Below are 14,284 nucleotides of genomic sequence, written 5' to 3'. Positions count from 1 at the left end.
CATAATTGTTGCGGTTTTAAATTTGACCAAATCCATAAATTTCAATGCATGTGACTTTAAAAACATTGTGTTCGTATGTTCCCTATATCCCACATTATTTACTATCCTGATTGCTCTCTTTTGTAGTATGCATAATGGTTGTAAGTTGCTTTTATAAGTGTTACCCCAAACTTCCACATAGTAATTCAGATATGGTGATACAAGTGAAGAATACAGAATGTGCAGTGATTTATGGTCCAGTATGTGTCTTGTTTTCCCTAAAACTGCTATATGCTCTTTGCCAGCTTTGTTCTTACATTATTTATCTGAGGTTTCCAGCAGATTTTGTGGTCCAGTATTACACCCAGAAATGTATTTACATATACTCTTTCAATATTCACATCATCTATTATCATTATTGTACTTGTATGTCTATTTTTTGGTTTCCAAATAACATAAATTTAGTTTTGTCCAAATTTAATGACAATTTTTTTCTGTCAAACCACCGTTGCAATTTTCTGATTTCTGTTGTGGCCACCTCCAAAAGCTGCTGCAGATTTTCCCCAGAACAAAAAATATTTGTTTCATCCGCAAATAAAACTAAATTCAGTGTCCTTGATACCCTACCTATGTAATTTATATACATAATAAACAGTTTTGGACCCAATACTGACCCCTGTGGGACCCCACAAGTAATACCTGAGCATGTTGATTTGTAGTCCCCTATTTGCACGTACTGCTGCCTGTTTCCTATATAACTTCTCAACCAGTTCAGCACTACCCCCCTTATACCATACCTTTCCATTTTATTGAATAATAACAAACGTGTCATTTTTTTCTTCTTCATTCATATCCCATTAATCATCTCATGACCCCTCAAATGTATTTTGTGACCTTTTGGGTCAGTTAATGCTATTTATGCATCGATGCATCAGTATCACTCTCACAATCTAATGATATATGATAATATATCAGTCATGGGGGCAATTTTTCTGCACAAAGAGTACTTTTACTTTTGTTGCTTTTAGTGTATTTTGCTGATAATACCTCTGTACTTTTACTTGAAAAGGATTGAATGCAGGACTTTTACTTATAATAGAGTATTTTTACATGTTGGTACTTTATATATTGGGCTTTCCAGGAACAGCATGCATTCGCATACCCTATCATTCCCTGCTATCAGTGCAAATGCAGTGCAGTGGAGGATTCTGTTAGTTCAGTTATGTTTCATTAAGATGACATTTGGCAAAGCATTGTGCTACTGAGGTACAGACAGCCTGCAGGAATAGAGATCTGGTTGTTGACATGCAGGAATACAGATCTGGTTGTTGACATTGCAACAATACTCTGAAGCAGGGAGGCCTCGTTAGTCTATTTTTAGTCTACAATTTAGGGACCACAGCTCACCAAATAAAGGCTTGTTGACGGTGCTGGAGTTGAATTCCGATGCTAAATTAAAAAAAAGGGAAAACATCCACCCACTCCATTCTGTGCAGCATACCCTATCATTCCTAAGAAATCAATGATTCACAGATTAGGCAGTGTGGATGCTTTTCTTTAGAAGAATATTTGCATGTAGGTAACACTGAAGATCAGGAAGCAAATTGTTTTTTGACAGTTGTGTTAGTCTCTTGTGGTTTCTAACAGCACAATATACGTGCACTGTAATACAGACATATTTCAACAAATACAGTTACAAGTAGAGGCATTGTAGATGTAAACAAGCAGTGGTGGATGAAGTACCTGAAAGCCACACTTGTGTAAAAGTACAGATATCTAACCAGAAAATGAGTTTAGTAGACGTTAAAGTAGAATATTACTTTAGTAAAAGTCTTAAAGGATCAGTGTGTAACAATTAGGGGGATCTATTTGCAGAAATGGAATATAAAATTAATAAGTAGACCACATTTTGATGTGTAAAATCCCATTTAAATAAACATATATTTTTTTATCTTCCATATTTTGATAGTTTAATAAATAATAATAAAACATTGCACTCACTAAGTAAGATGAGCAACCTCAGTGAAAATTATTCAGGTTACTGGGCAAGAACCTCTGAAAATAAGAAGCAATATGTAATATGCTGATATTCTGCTGTAATATTTGTGTCATCTTGCAGAGAAAAACAAATGAAAGCCTTTTTGTTGGAAGGAAATTTAAATGTATTAAAGGTGCAGTGTGTAGGATCTGGTGGTATCTAGTGGGGAGGTTGCAGATCGCAGCAAACTGATTCTTCTCCTGTGTGCCAAGCGTATAGGAGAACTACGGTGACCGATGTGAAAATGCAAATGACCGTATCTAGAGCCAGTGTTTGGTTTGTCCACTCTGGGCTACTGTAGAAACATGGAGACCGGCTCCATGAGGAGGACCTGCTCTGTATGTAGATATAAATGACTCGTTCTAAGGTAATGAAAACACAACAACATTTATTTTCAGGTGATTATACACTAAAGAAAACACATCATTAGTATTTTCTTCCATTTCTTCCAAAAGATCCCCCTGAATGATACACACTGTTCCTTTAAATAGACTTGCATCCTGAACTATAGACAGAACTCTACCTTTTATTCATCGTGGAAAGCTTTGTCAAAACTTTGCAGTGCTGACAAAAAGAACTCATAAGAGCATACAGTCACATAGGTGTAAGTTTATTCGCAGGTCATGCAAAGATTAAGTCTTTGCATTCATGCCACTCCAGGTTTTACATAAAATTGATGATGCAAATAGTTTAACAACTGATTCCCAGAGGTTGTTTCGGCAACAGTGCCGTTTGTTCAAAAAAATACCAACATGACTGTGTGAGTCATTCTTTAGGCTTCTGTTACTTTGAATAGTATGCAAATGTATGCACAGTGTGGAGGCCATTCTCTTTTTATGTTAGCTTTCTGGAGTCAAAGAAAGGATACATGAGTTACAGTTTCAGAAACAGAGAGAATACGTGGTTATGAAATATATTTTGGGGTGTTTAACATTAAAATATTCCAAGACAGTAAAAGCAACACCATGTAACGGTACAGAGAAACAGATTCAAAGACATATCCAGAGACGTGCACAAAGATAGGCGTGGAACATCTTTCCATTAGTGTGTCATATTAACACTTTAAACTGTTGCACAGAGACACAAAGTCTGTTTCCTTCTCTTTTAAACATTACTTCCATTATCTTAGTTTGTGCCCATTACTTCTGCAATATAAAACACAATCTGGTAATGCGGTTTAATTATGTGGCAGTGTTATTGTTATATTAAGCCTGAAAGCATTTCTGATGAAGCAACAGTTAGGGCATGAGTGTTAGAATGGCAAATACGGTACATTTAGTCTCACATCCTGTTATGAAATATCTCATCCCTTGCAATAAAAATGACCACACCATTGATTTCCTCTCATCTGTTGTTAGTAGACACATCAGAGCGTTGATATATCTGGCCGTATATGATCATCTGTGATGGTGTCTCGTCCTCCTTCTTCCTAACTTTCCTCCTGAAGTGTTGCCCAGAGAAGACATGAGTTCAAGACACTGTTTAGAAAGGCCAGATACACTCCAGGTCAGTTTTTACTCTGAGATCATATCTTCTCATGGAATGTGTTGAGAAAGGTTTAAGACAGCGAACAGACCCAACACAGTAAGAAGTGTAGTGTGCCGGCATACATCAGAACACCTTAGCTCACCACCCAATTCGACTGGTATCAGGCCATTAAATAGGCGTTATCGGTCGCTATAAACAACATAGATGTGGGTCAGTATAGGGGCCTATTACACCTACAACATTGTAATACTGAAAGCAAAACTTAAAAAGCAACATGTTCTATCACGTTGTAAAACTGAATAAAGCGTTCCGTTTGGAACAAAAACAAAACGGCTTCTTCAGGTTTAGGCAACAAACTCACTTAGTTAAGTTTAGGGAAAAACAACGTGTTTTGGCCTAAAATAACTACGTTTCAAAAGTGAACACTTGTGAACAAAAAGACAAGTACACATTGTTGGTTTCACACAGGATGCAAACCTCAGTGTCCTGGATGAAAACCCTATATCCCATCCATCGCCCCAGACCTCCACCCCATTATGGAGTTTCATGTTTCATGACAGCTCCTGATTTCTGCTTCTGCTCCGGTCATAATTACTACAGTCGCTAGAGGTCGCTGTCGTCGCTAGAGGTCGCTGTCGCCTTTTTTCTGTGATTTCTACCATGTGAATAGATGATAAAACCTACTAGTTGGTGTAGTAGGCCTCTATTGACCCACATCTATGGTGCTTATAATGATAGCCTGACAACAGACTAATTGGTTATCTTAAGCTGGGGAGACACCAAGCTGACATCAAAGAACTAGCGGTGACAAAGGTGAAATACATACATGAAATAAAGCGGCGTTTGCCGACCATTTTCACACCATTCTCACTCACCACTTAGCTTCATTCCAGATGGCCATGTCATTATGATATATCCTTGTATTGGAAAGATCAGATGAGATGAAGATGGAAAAAGAAAAGAGCCTTCTGTGTTTTGCCTCTTGACTTTACTCGTTGGCTTGCTTTCCTCACGTCTGTTTCTCTTCTCGTGCACTGCTTCTTTTAAGCTGAACAGCCAATCAGAATGATTCCTCTCACCGACGGACGTCGCCGCCGATTCAACAAGCTGAATCGTCCAAAAAAACTAAAAAATGGGCAGACGGCGGTGCGGGACACGCAAAAACTAGGCCGATGGGCGCTCACGACGGCCCCAAACTGTCCGACGGACGACCGTCAGCTTGGTGTGCCTTTAGCTAAAGCCCATGGTTATGTTCTGCCCGGAGCAAACAATCAAAGAGGGTGTTCAAACCTCATCATATTGAGCAGGATCTTATTACTTCAAATATTTTTCTTATCTTACTTCTATGAAAATTATAAAAAGTTAAAAACAAAACATACCCCAGCTTCTTAGAAAAAAAAATAAATAAATAAAATCAGCCTGAACCTGCAGATCAGCTTGAGACAGTTTTAACACTTCTCAACAGTTTGGAGCGTATGAAGGTGGTGTTGAGGGTCGTTGTTCTGTCAGTGCTCCATTGCTTAAAGACCTTCCTAACTTTTTTACGGAAGTTCTCTCCTACAATGACGTATAGGATGGGGTTGAGAACACTGTTGAAGAAGGCTAAGTACATGAAGATATTCTTGCAGGTGTTTAGGATGGAGGTGATGCTACACCCACTCAGGACTTCGGCTTTTAAGAGCGCTTCTAGTATCTTAACCACGTGGAACGGCACCCAGCAGATCATAAACGCCAGGAGGACCGCCAGCACCAGAGTGGTGGCCTTTTGCTCCATCCTCTGTGTGTTTAACATTAACCGGTTATTCAGAGCTTGAATAATCTTGAGAGTGCAGTAAGAAATAATGAAAATGGGGATGATGAAGCCAAAAACGAACAATATCCCATCAAAGACCAGCTGCACAGTGTGGTTTGGGTAGTCCAGATAACATGCAGTTATATTATAATCAGGATAATGTTTCACTACCCTATAGACCAGTGTGGGGACACTCAGGAGCAAGCCGAAACACCACACCAGCAGACAGCCCAGTTTGGCATATTTTGGCCTACGCATTCTACCATGGGACAGCGGGTGCACCAGTGCCACATAGCGATCTACGCTAACCAGAGAGAGGAAGTAGATGCTGCTGTAGGCGTTCATATTGATGCCCATGTTGATGACTTTGCACAGGAACACACCAAAATGCCAATTGAAATCGTTGGACGCGCTGACAGCCCAGAAAGGCAAACAGGACATCAGGACGAGGTCAGCAGCAGCCATGTTGCTCAAGTAGATCTCAGCCACGGTGCAGGCCTTCTTGTGGAAGTAGAAAACCATCAGGACAAACACATTCAACACGATTCCCAGCACAGTGATGAGCAGGATATAAACCGGCAGCACAGTGGCGTACCAGACCTTCATTTCTGCACCAGGACACTGCTGTTCTGCTGTTCCATTGGTGTTGTTTTGGTCTCCATATATAGCGGCAGTGCTGAAGTTAGAGGGGACGCTGTGGAGAGTTAAAGAAAGACAAGGTAACTTTGACATTTTCTTTAAAATGTTGTTTCACTCCAATTTTACACAAATGTCGAAGTTCACATTGAGTTGATAAAGAAGGACCATTGTTAATGTTAACACCTGGGGTTTTCTTGCTAAGACCAGTCAAAGTGGCTGTTGTGAAAAAAATCCATAAAGTGATTCATGAAACCTTTAATCTTTTTCAATTTGTGGAGTTCTAATGTAAAATAGTTCCAGCGACTTGCAACCCCGCCCACACTATTTCCTCTCTAACCTCCTCCTCCTTGTCAATTTGACAGAGGCACAAAGGGACTCCGTCAAAATCCAGAGGGAATCGGTGTCATGCCGAACGAGAACTGTGCGGTGGGGCATCCAGCAAAATCCAGTTGAAATGAATCTGAACACATTCACACAAGTTAAACAACATATTCACTGCAAAATACACTTGAGTCTTTTCCAAGAATGTGGAATGAAAGGCGTAGCAGCAAGCTACGGAAATGGAATGATCACAACTATGCATGGGCATAAACAAGATTAAATTCGGCAAAAACAAAGCCTCACAGTAATTAATTATCATAATATGGAATATGAGAAAACACTGAACACTGTGAAATGCTGTGAGTTAATGCTGTCTGTTGTGACATTGAATACTGAGTGACACAGAACCCTGAAATAGTTGTTTTCCAACTTTAATGCAGTTCCCAGAAAAGTTGATTGTGGATAAAATAACATTTAGGCTCAAGATGAGTCAGTTTTACAATCATCTTATCAGACAAACACTAGCTCTTCAAGACTGCAAACGTTTTCTCATAACTCTGCAAGTAAAGACAGTGGCATGGTTTGTGGTCCGACCAAGGTCGTGATCTTGTAAATATAATATTGCCAACCTATGGCTGTTTTTGTGTAAATTTTATGTTTTTGTTGTTGTTGTATGCTACTATTTTTTATTTTTTTATTTAGTCAAAGCAACCCACCACCAGTTTGATTGAGTGTTAACTGGAATGCACAAAACAACCAAAAAGATTTATGAAAATTAATAAAAATGTTGATGTTTTCTTCTCATTTACAATTTCTCATTATTTGTAAGTATATCATCAAATTAAATATTCTGTTAAATGTCCCTTGTGAGCTGTTAAATGCTGATAAGCTTAACAAATCATTTTCAAACATTTGTTAAGGATAAATACAGTATTTGTTTGATACTTGACTTATTTTTGTGAGCTGACACAGCTCTTAACAAAATGATGAAGACCGGGAAAATAAACCATGAAGAGACGTGAGACACTAACAGGACAATTATTATAATTTGACTGATTAAAATTAGTAGCAGGATAATTTCTGTAAATATTCATGCTATTTCAGGGGGAGAGTGCAAAATAATAATAATAATAATAATAATGCAAGCAATGCAAAAAGTGAAAGAAATTCTGGATTCAGATGTTTCCACAAACATTTTATGGTGAAAAGAAAGAAATAATGGAATAATATCTGAGTAACATGAGTAGGTGGCAGCTTCCTTGCAATGACTGATGAAAGATGACATTCACTGGGATGCCCAGCTGGCCATGAACCGCTATGTTGCCAGTTCTCGTCCCCCTTTTAGAATGAATACATTACTGTTGCATCATTTGTTTGTACTTTTTTGTGTGTTGCTCTTTGTACTTAAGCCATAAACAATTGTAATTTAGAATAATCTTTTTGATATAATATTCACATATGAAATACTGCATTCATGATAATACATATTTTATGTAATACATGTATATTTATGTATTAGTAAAACACAAACCAACTTTTAGCAGTTTCGATATTATCATTTTCAAAAGATTAAAAGCAGTTATGTATCTGTCTACCAGTAACAACACGGCAGCCCGTTTTCCCCACTTGTGTGCTACGGTTGAAGTTTTTCTTGTGTATTCTTTCAGAGTTGGAAGAAGTACTCAGATCTTGTATTGAAGTAAAATTAGAGATACCAGTGTAGTAATACTCTGTTACAAGTGAAATTCATGCATTCAAATTATTAGTATTAGCATCAAAATATACTTAAAGTACCAAAAGTAAAAGTACTCATTATGCAGAGCAGCCCATTTCAGAATAATATATGTATCAATCATTGGATTATAATTATTGTTGCATTACTTTAATGTTAAAGCTGGTAAAGGTGGAGCTCATTATATGGAGCTCTTTATATACTTTATTTGCTGGGTAGCTTGTGAATTCCTCCCAGGGATCAATAAAGTTGTATCTATAATTTCACATCATAATCGACATATAGTTGATTATATTTAGTATCATTAATCTGAATATGAAAAGTAAGTGGAGTAGAATTATTAATAAATTAGCAGAAAATGGAAATACTCAAATAAAGTACCTCAAAATTGTACTCAAGTACAGTAGTTGAGTAAATATACTTAGTTACTTTCCACCACTGATTACAATTTTGCATGTATTAATTTAATTTAGATGCATTAAAGAGTAATTTTCTTTAACTCTCCTTTCTATATTTCTGTATCAAACACTGGTCAAACCCTTTTTGTTGGCTAAATCTCATCAGCATCTCACAGTAGACATGTTGAGACAAGTATTGTGGGAGAACTGCAATCTAGATGCTGGAACAACAAGTTACTGGGTTTCATTTGAACATGTCGCGTCTGGATTGAACTATTTTTTTCCGTTTGAGATCACTTATTTATCATAAAGATGAGTACATTTCTATAAAGACTCTGTATACCTTCATTCATAGACAGTGTTATAAAGCACCAAACATTACTGATGACGAACATTGTTAAGTTGTTCATGGCTCTTGTTAATATTCTAACTACAGTGAATAATGGTGAAACATAAAAAACAAATAAAGCGTATGCATACCTTGTAGGCAGGAGAGCCATTCCTCCAGAGGAAGTCCAGATGTAAAATGCCCAGATACTCTTCACTGTTCCAGTACCTCCTTCTACTGTCTTCTGTCTCTCTCTGACTCTCTCTCTCTTAATGAAAAAAAGAAACTAACATCCAATGATGTCAGACAACAACGCTTGGAGATGTCGGTTGGCATGCTGCCTGATTCTGTCAGGTTTGTATAAACTGAACCTGCAGCCACCAGCACAACATTCCTTTCCAGCTATAACAGTAAGGAGTCAACATCACTTCACTAAAGCTATTTTAAATAAACTGATAATAAGATTAAGTTTGCTGTGACATTGTTTGCCAGGCAACAAGGCGTGCATTAGTGCATTAATGTGAAGCTTTTCTTCTTAAAAAAACAAAACAATAAAATAATTTTTTTGGTATGTTAAGACTTTATTATAGCGACAGTAGAATGATGACAGAACAGGTTTTCTGACCTTTTTAATACCTTCCTAGCTACAGGAGCTAGCAGTAGTGACAATGCTTGCAATAGTTCTGATGGTGCTGACCATAGACTGTATATAAAGATGAAGAACATGACACTTTCCCAAAAGAGAAGCCAAAACATCTTGATTGCCCCCTGGTGGCTGGCTGCAGTATAGGTCATAAAGCCAGAATCCTCCATGTTAACGGATGGGACGTGAGCCAAACTACAAAGTCAAAGTACATGTCAAATAATTTTTTCCCAGAGATGGTTTCTGTCATTTAAGGTAGTTCTTATCACGCTTATGTATGTTCAAGTGTTAATTTTTCTGATAAGTTTGGTTTTAATTAGTTATTTGATGATATAAAAAGGGGGTGAAATGTCGTAATTTACAGCTGTGAGTCTCTCTCGTTGACAAGCTGCGGCCGTGCTCGGCTCGTGATTGGTTTGGGCGGGTGACCTCGACACGGCTTCACCGCCCAATCACTACTGCGCAGACTCTGGCTCCAAATGACCATCTGACCATCTGAGACTTTTGTAAATTAAATTTAAGAGTTTTTAATACCTTCTAAGACCTTTTCTTTTTGGAAGAAACTGAATTCAATCCTTCTTAAGACTTTTCACGACCTGCAGATGCCCTGCAGGAAATAAGGGTTGTACAAAACACCGGGCTTTTGCCCAGGAGATTGGTGTTCACGTCCCGTGTGTAACCAGAAATCATCATTGATTTATCACGAAACTTTGGTACTTAAGTTACGCCACTTCCGGGGTTATTTTAACCCCACGATCTTTTCCTAAACCTAATAAAGTAGTTTTTGTCACGGAACATTGGTACTTAAGTTACGCTGCTTCAAGTCTGGCGTAACTTAACCACGATATTTTCCCAAACCTAACTAATTGGTTTTGTTATCTAAACCTAACCAGGTTGATCATTTCCTAAACCTAACCAAGTAGTTTTGTTACCAAGTTGTTTCCTTTGAAGATGGAAGTTTATTTTGAAAAGACTTAAGCGGAAATTGACGCTGGACATTCATAGGAGAATGCACGAAAAATGAGGAATATGTTTTTGTAAGATATCATATGAACCCTTGTATGAGAATACATTGTGTCTGTACATACATGCTAACTCTTTTAATGGTGCCAATTTGCCATAATGTAAAAAAATATAGGCTTAAAAATGGCTCCAATGGCATAATACATGTAGTAACAGCCCATTTGCTGCACTTGTATGTTTCTGTCAGATTATCAGATTAGCAAAAATATTTTTTGACTCACTCCAATTTTACACAAATGTCGAAGTTCACATAGAGTTGATGAAGAAGGACCATTGTTAATGTTAACACCTGGGGTTTTCCTGCTAAGACCAGTCAAAATGCCTGTTGTGAAAAAAATCCATAAAGTGATTCATGAAACCTTTAATCTTTTTCAATTTGTGGAATTCTAATGTAAAATAGCTCCAGCGACTTGCAACCCCGCCCACACTATTTCCTCTCCAACATCCTCCTTCTCGTCAATTTGACAGAGGCACAAAGGGACTCCGTCAAAATCCAGACGGAATCGGTGTCATGCCAAACGAGAACTGTGCGGTGGGGCATCCGGCAAAATCCACTTGAAATGAATCTGAACACATTCACACAAGTTAAACAACATATTCACTGCAAAATACACTTGAGTCTTTTCCAAGAATGTGGAATGAAAGGCAACAAGATTAAATTAAGCAAAAACAAAGCCTCACAGTAATTTGATTTTGATAATAGGCCCCTGGAAATGGATGTTGGAACATACAACAGACCAAATGGCTGACAGATCATGAGTTACACATGAATACCTTAGAGATTTATTCTTTTTACTACTGCTACATGTCAAACCTCTCATCTTTTCAGTTAGATGTTAGTGAGAAACTTTAGGAAATATCAATAATACAGTCGATATGGTGACTTGTTCACATTACATTAGCAGACTAACGTTAGTGTGATATGTTAATTGACTTCAATATATAGCTAAAGCTCACAAAAATTAATTCATTTAGTAAATAACCTTTCATGACTTAATTTATTGACAAGTTAGTGCTGCATAATAGTGCTTCACATAAAGGAAAAGTTAGGGAATCACCAAAATAATGAGTTGAGGAATATGAGTTTCCAACAGGTTATGCCTTATGTCATGTCTTTGAATTAATGTTTTTATTGTTTAGTATAGTACTTCAGGTGTTCCATTGAGTTGATTACACAAAGTATACACAAAAAAAGCTTAAGTAATGAGTGTTGATACTAAACTGTATATGTTGCGACTGAATAAATGTTTTGTTTATATGTCAAGATATACCGTACAAGGGGAAATATGAATGTAAACGTACACAAAGTACATGGGTTGCCATACATGGGTACATGGGTTCTCTCATGTTAGCCTGCAGAGTGTGAAACTGCTTTGTGGAGTCAGTACAATGAAACAGATTCAGATACATACTGTGTGTCTGTGTCTTCATGGAGACTGTAAACATTAAAATCTGCTTCCATTTCTTCTACAGATTACAGCCATTATCTCTGGTCATATCCATTATTTCTTCAAAAAACAGTATTAAACATCCTGTTATAGTACAGTTAAGCCATATAACAGCATTATTATTGTGTTAAGTCTTGTGAACATTAGACTCATATCCTGTATATTGCATTGATTTTTCCATATAAGCAGCAACGGAAGTGGATGTCATGTTACATCTGATCCTTTGCATTAAAAATGATCACGGTCTTAATTTGCTCTGTTCTGTTAATGTAAGTGGACACAACAGAGCGTTGATATGTGGTCATGTCTGATCCTCTGCGAGGATGTCTAGTCCTCCTGTAGATGGCGCTGACTTTCCTCCTAAAGTACTGCCCTGAGAAGACGTACAGCAGTGGGTTCAAGGTGCTGTTGAGGAAGGCCAGATACACTGAAACCTGGCCTCCTATATCCAGAGTGTGACCCCAGAGCTTCTCATCCAGCGCTCGGACATCACAGAGTGTGTCGAGGAAGGTGAAGACCTGGAAGGGACCCCAACATAGTAAGAATAGTAGTGTGACAGCGTACAACAGTGCTGTTGCCTTTGTGTCATTAGTGTCATGAAAAGCAACACTTTCCTTTCTCAGAACTAAAGCCTTGATTATGTTTCCACTGCTGAAAACAATGACAATAACAGGGAGTACAAAGCCCACCACATTCATCAGAATCTGATGGGCCAACTTCCAAGAGCTGTCATGACTGTAATCCAGTACACAGGACATTGTCTCCAACCCCTTGATGAACTTCACCTTTCTGTGAACCATGGTTGGCATGCTCAGTATGACCGCTAATATCCACAGGATGGAGCAGATCACCTTGGCATAGAGTGTCCGTCTCAGCCACCTGGCCTTCATGGTCTTCACAAGTGCCAGGTAGCGGTCAACGCTAATCATGACCAGCGTGTAGATGCTGGTGTAGAAATTGATGATGATGACGGAGTTGACCAGTTTGCATAAGGCATCTCCGTACGGCCAGTTGAAGCCGCTGAGGATGTACATGGCCCAGAAGGGGAGGCCACACAGGAGGATAAAGTCCGCCAGCGCCAGGTTGCTCAGGTAGATCTCCGCTACAGTCAGTCGATCCTTGTGGGCGAAGAACACCACCAGGACAAAGCTGTTAAAGAGGAGGCCTAGCAGGGATAAGGTGAAGATGTACGGGGGAATGATGGTGTGGACGAGCTCCCATTCTGCAGAGATGGGAAACTCTGATGGACCGAATGGCGGGGACGTACTGCTGTTTTCAGACCATGGTGTCGCCACAGATACTAGCGTCGTTGGCTCCATGGGCTAGGAAACAAAATAATTATACGTCAGTAAAATCCTCTTATTTGATTTAAAGGAACAGTGTGTAACATTTTGGGGGATCTATTAGCAAAAAATGGAATATAATATTCATAACTATGTTTTTTTTGGTGTATAATCACCTGAAACTAAGAATCATTGTGTTTCTGTTAGCTTAGAATGAACCCTTCATATCTACATAGGGACCGGGTCCTCTTCATGGAGTCCGCTATGTTGCTTCGCCATGTTTCTACAGTAACCCAGAACAGGCAAACCAAACACTGGCTCTAGAGGGAGCCTTTAATGTTTTTACGTCACCTTCAGCACTGAGGAAAATAAACAGTCACACATTAATAAGTTGATTAACTTCCCTTTAGTTTTAACAAGACTTCAAATATTTGCCAAAATAACTTGTTGAAATTTGTTTGCATGTAGTACCTCAAAATCATTTCCTGCTATCAAAGAGGCTGAACAACTGACTACATTATTTCTTCTCAAGCTGTGTATTAAGACAGTGTAACACCTGTTAGTATTGTTTAAAGTACAGACTTTGACGCTAAAAACAAAAAATAAGACGGGACATGAAAAGTTCTTACCGTACGTTTCACGAAAATGTTCCTCCTATGGTCCAAATGATAACAGACACGTCTGTTGCGAGGCTCATGTGTGTGTACACAGCAAGTCAGAGGAGAGATCTGCTGCAAGAGTTTTTGTATATAGTTGGATTCTTCCACACCCTTCGCCAAGGAGGTCAATATATCAACTTGTTTATGAGAGAGTCAAATCTCATACACATATTAGAGAAAAGCTGAAACTGCAGTGCACTAACTGTGTCAAAGAGACTGTTCACCATCATCAGCGCTACTGCAGACTAGAAAGAAAGAAAGATAGCATTGCTTCATTATTACTAATGTTTAATATTAAAGGAAGTATTATGTTATTATTTAAAATAGTACTTATGTGATACTGACACAGTGTTTTCATGCAGTCATAACAGCATTTCTCAACTCCAAAGGGAATTATTACGTGGAGTTGATATAAATGTGCTACCCATCCATCTGATTTAACCGATTAACGGGGTTATTGTCTGTTTATACAGTTGGTAGTACCTGACTTATGTTGACATATCAAAAATTCAT

General features: G+C 38.3%; 2 protein-coding genes across 2 annotated transcripts; both read right to left on the bottom strand.

Moving 5' to 3' along the window:
- Positions 1–2,816: 2,816 nt before the first annotated feature.
- LOC141783803 (B2 bradykinin receptor-like) lies at positions 2,817–8,974 on the bottom strand. The gene is made up of 2 exons (XM_074661320.1): positions 8,868–8,974; positions 2,817–5,991 (listed from the first exon to the last, which is right to left on the bottom strand). Exons 1-2 carry the CDS (start codon positions 8,885–8,887, stop codon positions 4,938–4,940), a joined length of 1,074 nt encoding a protein of 357 aa, XP_074517421.1. The 5' UTR covers positions 8,888–8,974; the 3' UTR covers positions 2,817–4,937.
- Positions 8,975–11,611: 2,637 nt separating this feature from the next.
- bdkrb1 (bradykinin receptor B1) lies at positions 11,612–13,881 on the bottom strand. The gene is made up of 2 exons (XM_074661061.1): positions 13,742–13,881; positions 11,612–13,151 (listed from the first exon to the last, which is right to left on the bottom strand). The coding sequence occupies exon 2, from the start codon at positions 13,146–13,148 to the stop codon at positions 12,039–12,041; it is 1,110 nt and encodes a 369-aa protein (XP_074517162.1). The 5' UTR covers positions 13,149–13,151; positions 13,742–13,881; the 3' UTR covers positions 11,612–12,038.
- Between the last annotated feature and the right edge of the window lie 403 nt (positions 13,882–14,284).

The sequence above is a fragment of the Sebastes fasciatus genome, chromosome 15, assembly GCF_043250625.1.
Source record: "Sebastes fasciatus isolate fSebFas1 chromosome 15, fSebFas1.pri, whole genome shotgun sequence".
In the NCBI taxonomy this organism is placed as follows: domain Eukaryota; kingdom Metazoa; phylum Chordata; class Actinopteri; order Perciformes; family Sebastidae; genus Sebastes; species Sebastes fasciatus.
The sequence above is the reverse complement of the archived record's forward strand: the minus strand, read 5'-3'. Positions and strand labels throughout refer to the sequence as shown.